The 21,940-nt window shown below is 36.2% G+C and overlaps 1 protein-coding gene across 1 annotated transcript; it reads left to right on the top strand.

Annotated features, from left to right (window-relative positions):
- The first annotated feature begins 3,272 nt into the window (after window positions 1-3,272).
- On the top strand, window positions 3,273-20,036 carry LOC120769580 (DNA-binding protein D-ETS-6-like). Its single transcript, XM_040096637.1, has 3 exons — window positions 3,273-4,301; window positions 17,710-17,947; window positions 18,904-20,036. The coding sequence occupies exons 1-3, from the start codon at window positions 3,377-3,379 to the stop codon at window positions 19,454-19,456; spliced, it is 1,716 nt and encodes a 571-aa protein (XP_039952571.1). The 5' UTR covers window positions 3,273-3,376; the 3' UTR covers window positions 19,457-20,036.
- Window positions 20,037-21,940: the final 1,904 nt, after the last annotated feature.

Below are 21,940 nucleotides of genomic sequence, written 5' to 3'. Positions count from 1 at the left end.
ACTACATCACTGCAAACAATTTAATTAGTGACTCAAATTTCTTATACGATGATTAACTCCATTCCTGCCAACGTTTGCAGCCACCGCATCGGGCAAGTCTTAACTGATACACATACTTACATACATATGTACATACATACATACATATATGTACAATGTATTAGTAACTAGTAGCTTATGGTTAATTAACATTAAACGAAAATGTTCAATTTAACATAATAAATTTATGAATGTTTATATTTTTATAATCTCTTGCGCATACATACATATGTATGTAGTTGGTACAAATTTTGTATTCCGTTACTTCAAGATGTGCATTACTAACTGTATGTACATAGCATTGATGTCATAAACCTAAAAGTAAATTTTTACCTAGTCAGCTTCATTTTACATTTAGTTATGGGAAATACAAATTGTACCAAATACGGCTGAGCCTTTTCCACTGCTATAAAACAGTGCTCTGCCTTTAATCACTTGCTCTTTGGACTAATGAGAGACCGCAATGATACAAATTAATTTCGAATTCATCCAAATAATTAACATTTCTCCGAATACGAATAATAAGAAGGCATTTTGTACACAAAAATAGAAAACATTACAATAAATAGGCGCCGAGAAGCAAGCCGCACAAAATTAAATATTTTCAAATAATGCTTAAAAAACAACAATGACGAATGTTTAAATCGAATTACACTCGAAACACACTCATTTGAATTTCCACGAATAATGACGCTATAGAAAACAATCTATGAATGAATGAACGAGATTTTTTTCTCAATTTAATACGCAAGCAATTGTTGGGGAATCTCCACTAACCAAAAGTTTACTCTCATGGAATGTTTTTGTTGTTATTAACATATTAACATGCATGTGCACAAAATCGCAAACGTTTCGGTTTTACGTATGACTCATGCATTCACGATTTTCTCACAATCACGCTCCTCATACAAATGCTTGCTTGTCGGCATTCAGAGCTTTGCATTGTGTGATCTCTATTAAAGCCAATGCAGAAAACAATTCTCAGAGACTCTCACATTATACAGTAACTTTTGAACTGCATATTGAGTGCATGTGTGTGTGTATAACCCGTATATGACGTAGCTCGTGTAGTAAGCCAGTGAAAATTTTCATTCATAAAAATTCCATGCGATTTTACAGTGATCACGTAAGATACATATAAGAAGGCCGGTGTTCTAATCTAATGACGTAGTCGAGTGAGTATGAGTACCTACATATACCACACCCAGTAAGAAAATATAATTTCGGTAGAAATATGTATATATGTAAGTAAGTACATACATATGTACGTATATATTGAAAATAAATAATTTAGCTTCAGTTGCTCTTAGATATACAAAATATTATTATTTACTAATACGAAACAGTATTGATCGCGCAGACAAGCTACATACATACATAATACATACATACATATGTACATATATACATATGTATGAATGTTCATGCAATAGTGGTCCGATCTGGGTAATTTCTTCGGAGATTCTATTTAACCAGACAGACTAGCCCAAACATAATTTATGATCAGCTTTTTGGGGAGAAAGACACGGCATGTTCAGATCGATATCTCAAAAAAAAAGAGGTACTGCGCACAGACGAACTGACAGACGTGGCTAAAAATCGAAGAATTCACGTTTAGGGCCTCATAAAAAGACGCGTATCTCAAATAATAATGAATATTTTGACGTGAAATTTAGCGTAGATTTCACTAACAGTACTACCAACTTACAGAAAAAAATTTACCTATTCGAAAAACACGCGAAGTATAAATTAAAAATTCAATTGGATCACAGTATATGATATTATATGCATATATTTTATAAGGTCTCCGACGTTTTCTTCCTGGTGTTACAAGCTTCGTAGCAACCTTAATATACCCTATTCAGTGTATAATAAAAATACAATAATTTATAATATTTTCACGAAATCTTGAAAATATTCTTGGTATAAGACGCTTTTTAACTTTGTGTGAATTTACTGGCCAAATCAATACTTTTTTCCTAGAGGGAAATGACGTCTATTATCTCAATTAAAACACTAAAAAAGCTAACTTACATACCTACAAAAGTACATGCTCGTAAATGTATCACTTGCCTTAATTCAAACATTTTAATTTATCTGGATATACTATGTACTTATGCGCAATCCGGCATATAAATGTGTGAAAATGTAAACAAATATGACTAATCAACACGTAGGTCGCTCCAGCGGCCGCAATAGACAAGCACATGCTCTGCCTTGTCGTCTCCAAAGTCACTGTGAATTCCCTCAGTCTCATGGATTGTTTCCCCAATAGCTAAATACGTTTAGTCATTTGCGATACGCTCTCTATATGGGCTCTCACGTAGTTTACACGTTTGCGGCTCTGCGCGAGTGTTGGTGATCAAAAATCTCATGCCATAATTTTTTTGCAAGCAGCAAAGCTTTCAGTTATGGTTTTCACGTCGAAGATTTTTGATTTGGCGATCGCCATTCATAATCATTTGTTGTTTGGCTGTGCTTGAAGTCGGAAATGTGCTGTGTGCTCAAGTCTGCGGTTAAAGTACCCGTTGGATGTTTACGGAACTTGGAATTTTTTCGGAAAAACGTGGAAATTCGTTATCGATTGTAATTACATTCTGTGTTTTCCGGATTACAGTTACGTTTAAAAATTTAAAAAAAGTGTTTTATATGTGATTTCTTTGAAATATATTGTTAATAAAGTGTAAACCGGACTAAAGGCGGAACAGGGAACATGCTTTCAAAGTTATGATTCACATGGTAACAGTCAAGCTTTCCAGGAAAGCCTAACTTAAAACCATATACACGTGCGCACACTACATGTATATGTGAATCATATTGTTTTTAATTATTAAATTTATAACTTGCTTTCAAAGTGAACTTCTTTTCGATAACGTCAATTCGAAACGCTTTTAAGCCGGATTTAATTTACGACGAGTGTGAGCTTGCAATAATTGCAGTTCGTTGCTTCTTAAACTAAATAAATTTGGAGTTGTGGATAGTTGTGAGTTGAAGGCGCCTGCGAAGTGGACACTAAGCAAAGTGAAATTTATAAAGATTTTTTGAAATGAAATAAAAGTTTAATGTAAATACAATAGCTTAAAACTGGTGCAACAAAAACAAAAAAAAGTATATTTAAAGAATAAATAACTAAAACAAATATTTTTCTTTTGGTATAAATAATTTATTTGCGAATTTAAAACAATATATACAGTTACGGACAATAAAATAGAATCATCCATATTACTAATTAAACATTTTTAATTGCTTTTAAATATTATGTTGAAGTGCTGTGAATTCGGCTGTGAATTAAATTCAAAATACTAACAAAGCAATACCGTTATTTACTGCAATTTGAATGGCGCTTACCCTCAACTACACGCCCGTTAAGAATTGTTATGACAGCAGTGAATTTAAATGTATGAATTCTGCGATTTTATTTAAAAATTTTCAAATCAGTTATCAAAATATCCAAATGCATGAACATGGCCACCCGACGGATAGTGAGAAAAAAATACAAAAAGTGCAAACCCGCGCGGAAGAAACGAAAGGTCTTCCAACACCAATAGATAACGCAACAGTGTCATCAGTGGCTCAGAATTCGAAATTAGATACGAGAAGACGTCGTAGATCCAGTACCACTAGCACCAGTAGCAGCGACACTAGCAGTACTTCGGATAGTTCGAGTGATGATGACACCGATAGCGACAGTTGGAAGAGTGGAGCTAGTTATACAAATAGTAAACTTAGTGCACATAGTTATAGTAAACAAAAGGCCTTACGTGGCAGTCATGTCGCCAACATGCCCACCGGTGGGCTACAAGAAACCCGCGCCAAGTCAAAATCGCCATTGCCTTTAACAGAAAAGGCCGACGGTGAAGTTGAAAAATCGATTGCAAGTGCTAATGAAACGAGCGGGAACGTTGAAAGTGAAAGATTGCCGTCGAACGCAGATGAGGGCGATAGTGATGCATCCAGTGATAGTGTCAAATCGCGGCCGGCTTCGCCAGTGGTTAAAGTGCCGTTGGATCCACATGCGTGGAGTACTGATGACATAGCAAAATGGGTGAAATGGTTAACGAAACAGTTTAAAATCGATCCAGAACCAGATATTTCACGTTTTCCCACCACTGGTGCTGAGTTGTGTGAACTAAGTAGAGCAGAATTTTGGGTTTGTGCCGGTTCGCGACAGGGGGGCATACTTTTGGCAAAACATTTTGCCTTGACCCTGTACAGTGCGACCGGACGTGAGACAAGTCCAATGCTAAATGAAGATGAGCCAAGTGAGTAATAATATTTTGTGAATGAATAGACTATATGTAATATATATTGGTGTTATGCTGAAGAAAATATCAGCAAGCTGTGATATATTAGCAAGTATAAGTTTAGGCTTTTACCAAGTTCTTGATCATTAATATGTATGTATTCATATTTGGTTTTGAATTACTAATGGTCTACTAAACAACTACCGTTAACTGTTAACTGACATAACCAAACATTCTTTCCTAATCGAAAAAAGTTCCCGGCTACATTCAATTGATATTTTTCTACACGCGCATGAGCGGTTATTACGTGCAATGAAAGGGTTTGCAAAGTTATGGGGATAAGATTAATAGATCAAGACGACAATACTCGTACAGTCAATATAACCAGGTTGGTCGGCAATGACAAATGTATAAGAAGAAGTTATATATAAAATACGTTGAATCAATTTACATACCGATGCTTATTGTTAGAAAGTTTTGGTTCCGTTGTTGTAATTTGTTTGACCTTGGATCAACCCAACAGGGTTATAGGCCAATTTATATTAAGGTAACCAATGTCAAAGCAAAAAAATTCTCATAAGAAGCCCATCTCGTTTGTGGCAAACTTGATGTAGTATCTGAGATGAAAGCGTATGCATTCTTCTTCCTTATTGGCGTAGACACTGCTTACGCGGTTATAGCCGAGTTTACAACAGCGCGCAAGTCGTCCTTTCTTTTCGCTGTTTGGCGCCAATTGGAGATTCCAAGTGTAGCCAGGTTCTTCTCCACATGGTCTTTCCAACGGAGTAGAGGTCGTCCTCTTCCTCCGCTTCTCTCGGCGGGTACTGCGTCGAGTACTGTCAGAGCTGGAGTGTTTTCCTTCATTCGGACGACATGACCTAGCCATTCGCTGAATTGTGTCAATGTCGTCGTATATCTCGTACAGTTCATCGTTGCACCGATTGCGGTTTGAGTGACTTGTAGAGTTTGGTCTTTGTTCGTCAAGAGAGGACTTTCCTTCTCAATTGCCCACTCAGTCCGAAGTAGCACCTGTAGGCAAGAGTTATTCTGCATTTGATTTCGAGTCTGACGTTGCTGTTGGTGTTAACACTGGTTCCAAGATGAGCGAAATTATCTACGACTTCGAAGTTAAGGCTGCCAACAGTGACGTGGGAACCAAGTCGCAAGTGCGACGACTGTTTGTTTGATGATAAGAGATATTTCGTCTTGCCCTCGTTCACTACCACACCCAATTGCCCCGCTTCTCTAACCAGTTTGGAGTAAGCAGAACTAACGGCGCCAAAGATATCGATATCACCGGCATACGCCAGCAGCTGTACACTCTTATAGAATATTGTACTTCCTCTGTTCAGCTCTGCAGCTCGAATTATTTTCTCCAGGAATAGATTGGTACCGAACGGCTCGCAGAGGTCTTTCCCGATCCTGACGGAGCTTTTGGTATTGCTCAGTTTACACAGCCGTATTAGTTTTGCGGGGATATCGTAATCCATAATGCGTTTGCAGTTGTCGTCATCGAATGGGGAGTCTCTCATCCGCGGCTGTTTTCTTCCTTTCTTTGGGGGTGCTTTTTAAGTTTGGGACCCAACTCAGCACAAAACCCTGGGAAGGCCTTCTCACTTTAGCTCGCCCTCAAACGGATGTTTTTTGGCTACCCAGAGGGTACTTGCCCTAAGACCGGTAGTCGTGGGCTGCTTGAGCCATATGTAAAAGAATCTTTTCTGGCTAATTCCAAATGAATGGCGCTGAGATAACTTTCCTCACTTGCGTGAACTTCTACACATGGCTCCATTCTCTATATATAATATAATCCCCTTTGTTTGGACTTTTAAACTCATGTGTTGAAGATATAATTATTTCCTTTCCAAAGTGCACCAGCAATTGCTCGCTTGACCTTCACTCATTCCAAAAAAAAGAGAACTCGTAAATCTTTTGCAATAAAAAATAGGTTTCCGTTATCATCATCAAAATCAATTGACTATCATTGAAAATGGCCGCCGCGGGATTTCGATTCCGTGAGGGCAATTTAGTTACTATTAACATGTGTGTAGAAGAATAAAGGCAATGGCCAACTTTCACATTAAATGGAATCCAGTCTCAAGTTATTTGCTCATTGTATTCTCACTTGTGGCCAAACGGCACTTTTCTGCCACTTTTCTGAGCATTGAATCCTTTTTTCCACATCCTCAATCTGGGTAATAATAGCCGCACTTATTGAGATCGAAATCGCATTGCGGTAAATTTCGTTCAGTGTGTGTGTATACATTTGAGCGTATGGCCATTGTAGTCGGTTGCATCTTGACCATTTTCCACCGTCTTATTTTATTTATGTACTACCGTATGTCTTCATTTCTTTCACTGCTTAAACGCGTATTTACTGATAACGTCCACACACATGTGTGCGTGACTTGGAAAGTTCGTAATGAGTGCGAATATATCTTGCACAAGCATACTTATAGGGTTGATACAAATCCCCTTGCAGCACAGGATCCGTGAGAATCTGTCACTTACATTGGTACCTTTATCCAAATAGTTTAGTTTATTACATTTGAAATGGCTTGCAGTTTTAACTAATCTCGTTAAACAAGTGCAAATAGTATGGAATCATTAACTGAAGTCACACTAGTCAAAAATATATAAACATTTGTATTGTCTTCAAAGCGAATCGAAAACATTCGAGCCAATTTCTTTGTACGAAAGTTTTCAATAATAACACAACTTTATTTAATCAGTAGGCGGTACTCAAACACTTTATTGTTGTGTTATTAAATGCACTTAACGGTGATTGTTGACTTAACTTTTCACCTGGATTAGTGATGAGTTCTAAGCCACCTAAACATTTAGATAAGAGTCTTCAAAGTCATGCAACGAAAATGATGCCAACTCGACAGCGTCTTTACTTCTGGGGGAGTGATGCCGTTAATAAACGATGTAAATATGATAATTTCTCACAGGATGTGGCATCTAATAATAAAATCAAAGTAATCCTCTCGCTTTGCGTGAAAGCATTGCGGCCTCGTCATTGTCTGCGTAGCGCACAGTGATGCAGGAGAAGACAATTTTGTTGTTAATTTGGTGGGTCCAAGTTTTTGAAGAAAAATTATTGACTACTTCAGGCGATTTAAACTGAAAACTGACGTCTGGCTCGTTTTCAAAATGGTGTTGACCCTGAACACGCATGATTTTGTGATTTTTCTGAGACTACACTATTAAAATCATTAAAGTAACACATTGGCAGAAAGTTGTACTTTTGTACTATTTTCATGAAAAAATATTATTAAATACGGCAATGGCAGGAATTATTCGAACGTTAAAAAGTATGATTGCGGATTCTCTCATAACATAGTACTGAATCAACAAAATAAGGATCCTTCGTTAGATTGTTTTCCACAGGTAATGCCGAGACAGTTTTTATAATCTCAATTTTTGATTTTTTTGGAATACTTTGAAGGGAGAAAAATGTTTTTAAAGGTGTTTTTTAATGCTGTTGCGGTTTTTGCTCGCCGCACCTTTATTAAAAGCTGAATTATTCTACATATACTAAATGATTCGATTCTAAACTCTAATAAGCCAATAATCAATTATATATACATACATACATATGTATGTCTCTATATATATCTTATTTACATACACATTTGAACGAATTAGCACACTGTTCGCTCCTGTCGACAGAATTAAGTAAGCATTTGATTGTCCTGATACACAGCAGGCGTTCATCGTGCGCGCATCACGGGCTGAACTTCAAGTAAATGCGACAGGAAAATATTCATTTCCGCGCTTCCTGTTTCATACAATAAAGTCTCGAATAGCGCGTCTAAAATATGTAAAGCCACTGAAACTTTGTTATTGACATTTATAGTACGTACTAGGAAAACAACAAAACCGTTTGTTCATATATATGTGTATGTGGGTGGGTGTTTGTAATCAAGGCGGCCAACTTTTAACCATTAAATCTATTTACTTGAATTATTATGTACATAAACATGTGTTTTTCATGCAAAAAATATCGGAATAAACCGAATATATACATATATTTAACATGCTCACGAAGTTGTATGTATGACTACCGATTTTCACAGCGATTAAAACGTCTAGTATAAGTGGCAACACCATGAGCTCCAATTGAATTGTGCTGAGGTCTAATAAAGTGGCTTGCGCCTCTCATAGTTTTCAATAATACTTGTATGTTCTTAGTCTGGCCATAAATTCTGTTACAAAGTTTACAAAGCATACAGAAAGGACAAAATCGCAGAAAAAAGTGCCGTTATTTTTATAACATTTTGTATACAGTGTCTACTCATTTATACTAATACTATTGCATAAGTTCAGTGTTTGCTTCCGCTTATTAACAATCGAGTGGGAGCTAAAGAAAATTGACATAAGATAAGTGATTGATTTACATAAGTGTGGAAGAAACGAAAATGACAGTTATGAGCTGCTCCAAAAGCTTAATATTATGAGAACATTTTGTTACCGTCCTAATGATCGTTTAACCAAACTTCTACAATTGATGACAAGAGAAGTAGTCGTCCTTGGTTGGAGCAATGAAAAACTGTTCGCGAACGTATTCACAGAAATCCACTTAGCAAACAGTCAAAGGAAATGGAGCTATCGACCAGACCAATGTCAAGACTTATTAGAGATGATCTCCACATGAGGGCTTACCATTGGTCAACTGGTCATCATCTGACAACGCCTTCTACAGTTGCTTTCAGTGTGCTTCTTACAGATGAAAAAATTTCCCTCTTAAAGACAATTTTAATAAGCAAAACGGCAAAATTTACGCGACAGCTTCCAACGACGCAATGTATTCAGATAACCAACGATCTCATCATCCAGCTGATGGTTTGGTGAGGAGTCTCCTGTAAAGGCGTCACATAACTTCATTTCTGTGAAAAGGGGGTTAAAATTGGGGCAAATATGTAGCAGTAGGATGTTTTAGAAGGCGTTGTAAAGAAGTTAAGCAATAGTTTCTTCGATGGAAACCATTGGATCTGCCAGCAATATGCTACTCCAGCACACAAGGCAAAAATTAACCAGCAGGGTCTTAAAGCAATATTTCTGGGTTCATATGAATGAACCCTTCATATGAATGAAGATGATGTTCAATTTTGAATTTTTAAACTACAGTTTGTGGTCAAAGTTGGAATATATAATCGTTGAAAACTGACCATAAAACAAAGTTTCAAACATTATAACTTGCTTTCACTAGATCCGCCAAGTAAACGGTCTCAAAATACTTATGTAGTATGAAAACATATGTATACGAGGGTGATCCGATAACTACTTAGCTAACAAAAGGAAAACGAAAAATTTGGAAAACTGGTCATTTTTAACAGAGCTTTTGTTTAGCTCAAGCTGACCCAGCGATGTTCCAACTTTTTTAACCTGTCTGAAATATACGTTTTCTGGAGGTTTACAATGTAGGTAATGACGTTTTTCGTTTTCGGCGGCGGATTTACCATAAGCCGGTAAATTGTTCTAAGATGAAATAGTACAAATTTCTTCGTCAAAAGGAATATTTTCTTTGGTATTTGGCAAAGAATCGGCTAGAAGTTAGAACGTAGTTGAGTAAATAGTTTTGCAATTCTCCACATAGGCAATATAAATCACATCATGTGAATCCGAGAAACATTGTCAATCGAAGATTTATAAATAGAAGACTCCCGACACGTTATTCGTCAGGGTAGCTATGTTTGAGGCATCTGACTGCAGGTCGTGAAAAATCGACGTGCGACCACGCTCAACCTCGTTAAATCGATTTTTGACGGTTGCCATCGAAGAATCCTTCATTTCGCTGCACAATTTTGCTTCTAAAAACAAAAATCGAATCCCGAAAAACAATATACTATCTCGAATCGGCTAAAAGTGAATAGTAGTCTAAGAAAATTGACAACATAATGACCAATTTCATTTGCGATAATGAAGTTAATGTATTTATCGTAAGACCCTCATATATATACATATGTATGTATATGTAAAAAGTTGTATGTGTTTTGCTTTACAAGTTGAAATCGTATCAAAATTGCATAGTTAATTGATTTGTTTTTTATTCCAAGCAGGATTAACTCCTGAGATTACCGATAATCTTTTCAGCAGTTTGGGCATACCCCCCAAACTGTGGGGGTGTAGTGACGATGTACATACATATGTACTTGTTTTGGAAGTGGGCGCACGTGCCCTTGGTCAATACGGCTGTGTTGTGGGTATGGGCACTTATTGTCTTTGCCAGCGCTTAGCTGTAAGCAACCACGCCGACCACCAACTGTGCAGGTGAAAAATGGCAAAGTGATAAACTTGCAATAAAAAAAGAGAAATGAGGGGGGTGGTGGTGTGCAGTGGGAGCTTGATTGAAGCGGCAGAAAGAAGGCGGTCCCTCTTATAACGGCGTTCATATGCTTTCACCAGTGACTTGCAGCTTGCTGAATTGTGTTCAGAGAAGTCAAAAGTCAGTCGTTATCGAGAACTAAAGCTAAACGGTTGTGTGCAAGGTGAATTGGCAGTTAACTGTCTCTAAAAGTATATAACAGAAAATTATGAATGTACAAACGAAATGAGAGAAAAATGCCAAGTACAGAAGTGCAGCAATAAATATTTTCATTACTTCAACTAAAATTATGTGAATTTCGCAGAAAGCGGTTTTATTTAACGAATGAATAATTGAAAAATAAAAAAAAATAAAATGCACAATAAAACCAGACAAATGCTTGCAAAACTGAAACAATAAAAAAAATCAAGAAATATTAAAACCAAATAATAATAACAAGAAATACTTGAAATGAGTGTGAGTGTAGATGTGGGCGTGATGTGGCGCTTCGGTGTACGTATGCAAGCACCGGCGCCACACATACATCACCAGCACTACCACCACCATCCGGTATCTGGGCGGTCTATCCTATATAATGGCGCTTTCGGTGAGAATTAATTTAGCTCACTACAGTAGCAAATAAAAAAGTGAAATATTTTCAGTTCAATTTGTTTTTGGCAATATGTTGCAGTGCTCTGTTGTTGAATGAGTCACAAATGGTATTTTATAAAATTCCTGGAATGACTACTTAATACGATATTTAAGAAGAAGTGACACAGAAGTTGGCTTTTTGTTGTATGCATATACTATCAACTCAATAAAATTGTCAAAAATTAATTAAGTAAGGTAAATGTTCACATTACCACATTTCCTAGTGCAATTCGAACACATTGCGCGGTGAATGTGCAAGTACCAAATATGGAGATTACAGTTTTGTACCCGTATTCCGATCAAACAAAAAAATGATTATTTCTTTTATTTTTTAACGACCTGAAAATTTAGTGCAACAAATTTTGAAGTTACACAATTTTATGTAAAAAACTCTCAGCTTTCTGATAAAAATATTTTCAAAATCCAAAAAAAAAAAATTTATTTTTTTCCAAAAAACAGTTTTTTGTGCTTTTCCTCCAACTTTTTTTTTCAAAATTAGGCTCAACAAATGCAAACGGCTTCTACTGTTTTTTGCGGTAAACGACCAAGAAAGTGTCCTTCTTACAAATGAAAACAATTTCACTCTTGAAGAAGATTTCAATTAGAAAGCGACAAAATATACGCGAAACCTTCCAACGACGCAAAAAATGTGTTCCAAGGTCCAACGTGGTCATCATACAGCTGATGGTAAACGTCTCTTGTAAAGGCGCCTCACCAAAACGTACCAGAAGGATGTAAGAATGAGTTATAACGGAGCTAAGCAAGCTTCTTCGGTGAAAAGCATTGGATCTTCCAGCAATATGCTGATCCAGCACACAAGACAAAAATCAACCAGTAATAATACTCCTGGTTTCATATGAATGAAGATGAATGACCGTCTGGATGTTCAATTTTGAATTCTGTGAACTACAGTTTGTGGCCAAAGTTGGAATATATAATAGTTGCAAACTTACCATAAAACAATGTTTCAAACATTATAACTTGTTTTCACTAGATCCGCATAGTAAAGATCATTATGTAAAATTGAATGAGGAACCGAATGGAAAAGTCACTTTTGAAAAAAAATTGGTGAACAAGCACAAAAAACTGTTTTTTGGAAAAAAATATCTTTTTTTGGATCTTTTTTTTTTTAATTTAGAAATATTTTTGTCAGAAAGCTCAGAGTTTTTTACATAAAATTGTATAACTCAAAGTTTTTTGCACTTCATTTTCAGGTCGTTAAAAAATAAAAGAAATAGTAATTTTTTTGTTTGATCGGAATACGGGTACATGTCGCCAATTGATGGAATGGCTCATATAACTTATAACTACGTTGTTAGATATATGCAATCTTCAAGTGGAAGGCTGCTTGAAATGGAAAACAGATATTTTATGAAGATCTTTGTCTTCACTATGTTCGGCCAGTTTCTATGGCAGCTATGTACCACATATCTGAAGTGATCCGAATAGAGCAATTCGTTCGGAAATTGTACCGTTGTCTTGGACCATAATAACGGCGTGCTGTTTTCGGTCTAAATTCAAAGTGTTTTATATTAAATATGTTCATATGTTAGGAAGGTAAAGGAGGTACTATATATTAATTGCTACTTTTATTAGACTCTTCATCCTGATCACGCATTAAATTCTATTACCGATTAGTAAAAACGTGGCAAGTATGTACATATGTATGTCTCAACATTCGATTGTGCTTCTTTCACAAAAGAATTATTCACGTAGGCGGCTAGTGTCAAAGTTTTATCCGAATCAGACTAGTAAAGGGTGATCCAGGAGAGGTACTTTTCTAAGAGCCTTTTTTTGATAGATCGCGCGTAAGTCGTGTCAAGCTGTCATGTTATTTTTGTTCATTCTTTAGTATTTCGACATGAGACTTACGCCTGAACAAAGTTTCCAAAACGTTCAACCGTATTACGAAAATTCACGTTCTGTGAAGAATGTGTTTCGCGCGCTTCGCTCAACTTATGATCAACATAATCGGCTGACTGAGAGTATTATTCGCAACAACCACCCATTTTGAGACCCAGCATTCGACCGAATAGATTACGTCCAGCACGCAGTGAAGAAAATATAGCAGTCGTAGCTTAAAGTGTACTCGAAGGCCGTGGAGAGTTGATTCGGCGCTGTTCGCAGCAACTCGGACTGACGTATGGAACTTGACGCATTTATGGCTCAATGGGTATGTAAACATGCGAAATTACCGTATTTCGGTCGAAGAGCAACCTGTAGATATTGAAGCCATTTCATCTAGAAAAAAAAACAGTTTGGTGTAATTTGTGTGCCGGTGGAATCATCGATCCATATTTCTTCAAAAATGATGCCAGTGAGAACGTAACCGTCAATAGCGACCGTTATCGAGCTATGATAACCGACTATTTGGGACCTGAAATTGAAGCTCGTGATCTCGGCGATATTAGGTTTCAACAAGACCGCGCCGCACACATCACTTCAATTAATGGATTTATTGAGAGAACACTTCGGTGAGCAGGTAATTTGACGTTTTGGGCCAGTCGATTGGCCACCAAGATCGTGTGATATCACACCGTTTTTCTTCTGTGCGGCAATGTAAAGTCTATGCGAAACATCACGCGTATCATTCGTCAGTCACCAGTTGAAATGGAAATAATCTTCATGAATAAATGATAAATGCGAAAATGTTCTTTCAAATGATGATAAATATTCCCCATTAGATTTGAAGTTTCTGTGTTTTTCTTTAAAAAACTAGGGAACCTCGAAATGGATCACCTTTTAGTAATGGCTTTGATTCCCATGACAGAAATTCACGATCTCATTTCGGCTCACAAAAGTATGAAATGATATGTTTCGTTTCGTTTATACCCTGGTACATACCAGAGGTCAAAATTGAAAATGTGTAATCTACAAAGACGGTCGCATGAAACAAAGAAAACACTTAGGCCCTGTCCACTGTAATCTCCATATTTGGCCACATGCAGCTTTCTTACTCTGACTTCCTGTTTCCAAAATTCAATTTGATCCGCTTAATCTATATTGTACATTATAATCTAGCGAAATACCATAAGTTAAAACTTGACAATCAAAATACATTTTAATGCCCACCTGTATATTCGAGCGGTCTACAAATTGCTTATCCACACGTAATGTAATATCTTTTTGCGACATCAGCACAATTTTGTCGAGTTGCATTTATGTAAATTGCAAATTTTGGTAATTATTCTATAAAGATACTTAAGAGACAAGCAGTTCGACAGTAGCGCGAGTTTCAAGTATGACTCTTTAATATACATATGTATGTATGTACATATGTACATATGTGTATGTATAAAATATAAAAAAATTTTTTTAGTTTCACTTTCTTTACTATTATCATCAAAATTATTGGTAAATTTTATCATTTGTATATACATATGTATGTATGTATATATGTATCTGACACCACCAGAATCACTCTATCTATGATACCACAAAACAAAAGTCAAGTTAGACGAGCTTAACATATTGACTACACTATCTATCAAATGTATGTACATATATACCATACATATGGACAATTGCAAACAATTGTGCCTAATCGGTCTGGCAAAACTCGCTGATAATAATTCGATAATGAAATATCAGTGTGGGAATAACTTGAGCACCTCCTGTTGGTTTGTTTTTAGGGGAATACCGAAACTCAAACATGACAAAGAAAAATTGTTGGCATGACTGTATCACTTTCTCGATTGCTTCGGTGATCCACAGTTCATTTAAGCACCTGCCGCATGACGTATAGTTTTACGGCTGTTATCACTAATTTTCCGACTTTTGAAGTGTGCTCAAAAAAAAATTCGTCTACGTTATCTTTGTTTAGTAGCAGCATAATATATTGCACATAATTATGTGTTGATAACTGTTATCAATAAAAATCACCACCGAAAAACTTATCAAAACTTTGCGAAAGAATTGTCATTAATAAAGTTAAATACGAGATGTTTATTTAAGAGATGCTAAGTACCATACATTGGAATAAAAAATCACCCGGAATTTGTAATTAGTGTGCGTTGCGATTTTTACAATGAATAAAAATATCGAACAAAGAATTTGTCTCGAATTTTGGGTGCGGAATCGTTGTGAATGTTGGAAAAAGCTTACCGTGATTCACATTGTTTAAAAACAAAAGCATACGAGTGGTCGAGAGATCGTTGAAAACATGCCTCGTCCTGGCTGTCCTTCGACTCCTTCAACTGATGAAGATAGATATAGTGCTTGCAAATCGTCAGGCAAGTGTTAGTGAGATGGCAAGAGAGCTCGTCATCTCTCGCGGGTCCGTTCGAACGATTTTGGTAGATATTTTGAGTATGAAACGCGTTCTTGCTCGACTCGTCCCGATAAAGTTGAATTTTTTTTAACAAAGAGTAGCGGAAACAAGTCTCTTTGGACATGATCGATCGTGCGAGTTCCGATTCCACGCTCATAGAGAGCATTATAACTACCGATGAAACAAGGGTTTATGAGTTTGACAAGTCAACAATCATTGACATGGAACCCGTTTTCAGTCGATTGACGAGAAAACAAAATTCGCTGAAGAAGCAGAAGGTTATTTCGGGAAATTCGTCCAAAATGAGTTCCGAAAACTATTGATGCTGTGCACAAACTGATATTACAACATTGTCATGTGATTTATTATGACATTGAGATAACTCATTAGTGGAACAAAGCGGAACAGTAAATTCTGAGTGAAATTCAACCATCTGTTTCCCATTGTCTTTCAATAAATCAAGAAAACCAAGCGCCGAGCACTCAAAACATCGATTTGAGGAGTCATTTTCCGTATAGTCCTAACTTGGCACCGAGACATTTCTTTTATTTCCGTTCATAAAAATAAACCAAGAGGTCAACGTTTTTCGACACTGCAAGAGGCAACTGATGCGTCCAGAACACATGTTTTGCAGATACCGCAATCAGTGTGGCAAAAGTATTTGGACAATTGGTTCAAACGCATGCAAAAATGCATAGATCTTAATGGAGAATATTTTGAAAAACAATAAAGCGATTTTCGATGATTAAAATTTCTTTTTATTCTCGAATCCCGAAATATGAAAGGGAAATGAAATGGCGTACATAAATTTATCAGGTCCAATCACATATGCCTTTCCTTTATTTTAAAGATAACTGTACATTTCAAATTAATTATAGTCAGATTAGATAACACTATATTTAGTAAGTCACAGGGTGAATTCGAACATACATTAGACGGTATTTAATGGTCAGCTCGAAATGAGAATAAAAAGAGAAAGATTATTAGAAAGGAAAATGTTTTGTTCAAAAGATTTAGAATGATATCATCGGAGATTATAAACATTTAAAGTTCTTTAGAGCGGTTCTCCTCGAAAAATGTTAGTTAACGCCTATTAATTCTTAGAGAATTGTGCAATTGTAAGGGGAGCTCTTAATTATTCTCATATTATATCCTAAATTTTATGAACCGAGCAAATTAATGTCATACTAGAATTATGAAAATATTATTTTTGAGCGACTTCCACCGACCTTCGGGAAATAATTTACATATGTCTATGCAAAAATAAAAAGAAAATCAGCCGATTTTATCATTTACTCTGTATAATATAAAGGTGTGGCAGTAAAAGTTATTCAAGTGGTTTATTAAGCAAAACTTTAGGAAGTTCTTCCTCAAATTTCTTGATTTTTTAGGTGTCTGATTTCAATTTAAAGCTAATGAGTTTGTAACTGAACATTAAAAACTCATATTATATTACCGAAGAAACTTTCTTATACATATACATAGATACATACATACATGCATATGAATGTTATGACATATTTGGCTTCCTAACTTATAATGGTAAAGCGCTAGATTGCTATTACTGTTAGTTAGAATAGGAGCAGCACATTTAATACAAATTAAATATGATCCCGATAAGTTAACTGACGATGTCTGATGACGATAACGACGATTAAGTTATCGAATCAAGTTATGTTGATAATGCGAAAAAGTAAATTACGCTTGGGATTTTTTTGTTAACTTCTTCGATGTTCTACTGAATCTACTTATTATAATAGTTATCTAATCCGTTGACGACGTAACGGAAATAGCAAGAGCGACAGCATGGTTCGGCGGTAAAAGCGTCTTGTATAAATCTAAAGCGTTCAAGTATCTGCGTCTAGTATGAATCGCTAGCGTTCAAATATCTACGTGTGTTTTTTAATTTTTATGATCTTGCGGTTATAAAGCATATTAAATTAGCTAAAACCAATCTAACAACATTTCTTGTTTAATAAACTTACAATAACAAAACACATATGTACATATGTATATACATATGTACTGTGTATAATACATTGGGAGAGGTAAACTTTGTTTGTAGGTATGCAGAGCAAAGTTTAAATATACATACATACATATAACTGCATTTAGTACATCTTTATCATCGCAGACATTGTCACAATTTGTAATTAATAATACAATTTTTTTTATTTTTCGGCTTTAATCTTTTGCAGATCCGTATCAGCTATTAAATGCCGCATCCCATCGATTGGTTGCGCAGGGCTCGGGACAAATTCAGTTATGGCAATTTCTACTTGAACTGCTCGCCGATTCGTCTAATGCCAGTTGCATAACATGGGAGGGCACCAATGGTGAATTCAAACTCATCGACCCCGATGAAGTTGCTAAGCGTTGGGGCGAACGAAAGGCAAAACCAAATATGAATTACGACAAACTCAGCAGAGCTTTAAGGTAAGCAAGAGCGAGCGAGTAAACAATTGAGCATTAATGCCGGCATTGTGGTGCGCACACGCTCAGAAGTAAAACAAAACTCGAAACAAAATCAATGAAAGCAACAGAAAATAAAGACTTTGTGTGGGAAGGTAACTGGGGGAGTGGTATAAGTGTGGATGTATAGGAGTTGAAGTATGAATGAATAGGGAGGTCTTGCAGCCATTGTGATAGAATATCGCATGCGAGTTTTCTGAACTTTTTATAAACGTATATATGCATTTACAGTACTGTTGAAAGTTTTAGCACTACAATTACATATCTGATATTTGGTAGTTTTAAAAGAAAATTTTGATTTTAATCTAATGTATGTATGTAGTCATATATTTTTTTGAGATATTCTATTAGGTCTTGGTTAGTGCCTTTAACAATGGGGGAAGGTTTATAAAACTGGAATTTAATTGCGTAACATAACAATTTGCCTACCTTAAATTTTAACAGTTCATTGACTATCCCTTGAACATATCAAACGTATATGGGGATTTACGGGCAGACCTAGTGTGATAGCGTAAATAATTATGCTTAATTTTTTTTAAGAAAACTGCTGCATTAAAACTTTTAGACATATATACATACATACATACGCTCGGTTGATTTCTCTTCGAGTGACAACTTTTTTCAAATTAAAAATTTAATTTTTAGAATAACGCGTGTGAAAATAAACTGATGATTCTGAATAAACTGAACGGCAACACTTTAAAAGTCTGTAAAATATTTGAAAAATTCGTTTAAAGTTTTGTTAGGTTATTTTTTTAAATTATATACTATCAAAATATGCGAAAAATAAAAGAAATATTTTTGTCGCGATTTCACGCATACCCCTTAAGTATATTTAATTTCCACTCCCCCAGTCTAATATTAAGCCCCTTATTTGTTGTTAATTTATGTTCTAAAAATTTGTTTTATTTATTTTACAGATATTACTACGATAAAAACATAATGACTAAAGTGCACGGGAAACGTTATGCCTACAAATTTGACTTTCACGGCTTGATGGCGGCATGCCAAGCGCAGGCACAGGGTTGTGATCCCACAACGAGTATGTTGAGTTCCTACAAACATCATCATCACCATAGCCATGCCATGGGTTTGCATCATCATCATCATTATCACAATCTCCAAACAGATCTCACCTCACCATCGTCGTCGTCGAGTCTTGGTTTTCCATCACCTTCTCCCACGTCTATGCCATCGCCTATTGGTATGAGCAACTCACCCAACATTGCTTTAACAAATCAGCACCAACTTAATGCAACAAGTACAAATTTATTGCAAACACAGCAATCAACCTTAACCACAACAGCATTACCAACCGCTTCAACGGGCTCTGAGACGACGGTTGTGCATAGCAGTACTACAAGCAGTGGCAACAATAACAATAGTACACCCATTTTTACACGCCCACCGCCATATTGGTCGTATACGCCGGGCTCTTATGACTCACGTCCACCGCCTAATACGTTTAATTAACTCTAGAACGATGTGTAATTTAAGGTACTTAACACTTGACTTAGGACATATTTGTAATGAATTTGAGTGGTCCACTGGTTTTATTATGACTAAATAACCAAAATATGCCACCCGCAGCGTAAGTTGTGCGTACCTTTTTCCGTTTATGGAAAGGGGAATATGCTTGTATTTAGAGTTGTTAATATGTATGTATGTAAGTTAGCATTGTAGCCGGGTGTTATGAGCTATACTAGCCCATCGAGAGATTATTTAAGTATAAGTAAGTTTCTTAGTAGTATAAATTCTAGGTATTAGGTGTAGTTTCATTACATAATATAAATTTGTAATTGTAGGCATATTTGTAAGTACATGTGTACTAATTGCAATATTGCAATATTTATTTAATAAGGTGGGGCAAAATGATATTTCCTATAAATATTGTTATTGATATGTACATACTTGCCTACATACATACATAGCTATATGTGTGTACACAGGTATTAAATTAAGGCTTTGGATATAATATGTACTTATAGTTTTAAGAAATTTGTAGTATAATTGGCTATTGCAATAATTAATTTAATTTATTTAGCTGTGATTTTACGATTTTATTTACGAAAGAAAGTTAAAAACGTCAAAAAAATGTTTCAACTTTTTTTTCAACTGAATTGAATTACGCTAAACAAAAAGTGCCAAAATTTGGTCGTGACAGTTAAGTAGACCTTAATGTATTTAAAACAATTATAATTTGTAAATGATTATATTTTTATGTACATTATGTACATATGTATTATATACATACATACTATAAATGTTTAAATTTTGTTGCATTTGATTTCATCTGCTGGCTGCCCAAAATGAACATATGGTTTAAATTAGCCGCCTTTTCAAGTGCTGAACACATAGAGCGCGACACGACATGGCAACACGACAGTGCACTGTAAATGGCGTCGTGAATCCTTATACATGAACATTTGTAAGAAGGCAGCGACACAACAATTGCCGGCATGTACACAAGACAACACAGCTGTCCATTTCGCATGTACACAATTTCGTTGTGGCCATACTAATACCTTTCACTTCAATGAAATTTTAGTATTTTGTTCCAAGTGAAATTTTTTATGCAAAAAATAAGTAAATAGGTAAATTTATTTGTTTTAATTATCAATTGTCATTACAAATGATATAACAGAGCTATTTTATGCTTTTATTTGTAAAATAACGTCAGGTTTGTTAGAGCTTTGAATAATTTTACATTTTACCTATTAGTGGCATCACTCCTCTCTACTGTCAACTCTACTGTCGTCCTACTGTCGTTGGCAAATATAAGAATATTTTGAAGCTAGCGAGAGCGACAACTGACGGCCTGCAGTCGTGTAGTCGTGCAGCTGTCTAAATAACTGTGTCCATAAGAACGTGTGTATTTTAATATTTGACAGATGTCGCTTGCAGTCTGTCACGCTCTATGTATTCAGCACTTCAAGCTGCGGCTGCCAAGCTTTCATTATTTTCGAAATATTGTGCAATAATGAAGACAATACCGAAAATGGTAGCAAATTCCAATCTTGCGATAATTTTGGGAACCTTTATGTACGAAGTGTGTTCAAAAGCCAGCTTCTTGCAATCATCGAAACGCTTCATAAACTCGTTTTTTGGGAGAGACTTTAGCTACTTCAGTGATGCGTTTTTAATTTTTTGAAATAGGAAATTCACCTGAAGCCATGTCGGGCGATTATGGAGCCTGGGCCCTCGTAGCATCGTTGTTTTTTCCAAAACATTTTGGAAACAAATTCTTTGATCTATGAGGTTCGACAATTAAATAATGAGACTGATTTTATTGCCGCGCTTGTGGTAAACCTGTGACCTTGAAATTCCCTTTCTCTTTTTCCGGCATCCCTCCCCTTTCCATTGATAAGTATATGTAAGATCGCTCTAGCTTGTTTAGTTCGCCTGCTGCGTCAAGTTGAGTAGACGTGTGTTTGTAGTGCTCGTCACGAAAATTTAAAAACGAAATCAAGAGCAACGCGCCAGATTGGGCGAAACAGCTTCGGAAACGTACGCTAAAATTGTAAGAGTGTATGGTGATAGTGCTCTCAGTCGTGTCCAGGCTCACAATGGTTGTCTCCGTGTGCCCCCCGCCCGAGAAAAGCTCGCATGAGCAAGTCGAAGGTGAAAACAAAGATTATTGCCTTTTTTGATAGCCGTGGAATCGTCCACAAAGAATTCCTTCCACCGGGGAAAACTGTGAATCAAGTCTACTATTGCCAAGTACTCGAAAGATTGCGAAAACGAGTCAACAGGGTGCGCCCAGACATCGCTCGTAACTGGATCCTTCATCACGACACCCGCCGTGCCATACCGCCCTCAACGTGTCCCAGTGTTTGGCCTCTAAAGGGATCGCCGTGTTACAACAGCCACCTTATTCGCCCGACATGTCAACCTGTGACTTTTTTTTTGTTTCCTAAAAAAAATCGGTCGTCAAAGGAACCCATTTTGAGTCGATTA

Source organism: Bactrocera tryoni, chromosome 2 (assembly GCF_016617805.1).
Source record: "Bactrocera tryoni isolate S06 chromosome 2, CSIRO_BtryS06_freeze2, whole genome shotgun sequence".
Classification (NCBI taxonomy): Eukaryota; Metazoa; Arthropoda; class Insecta; order Diptera; family Tephritidae; genus Bactrocera; species Bactrocera tryoni.
This window is presented reverse-complemented; position numbering and strand designations above follow the sequence as displayed.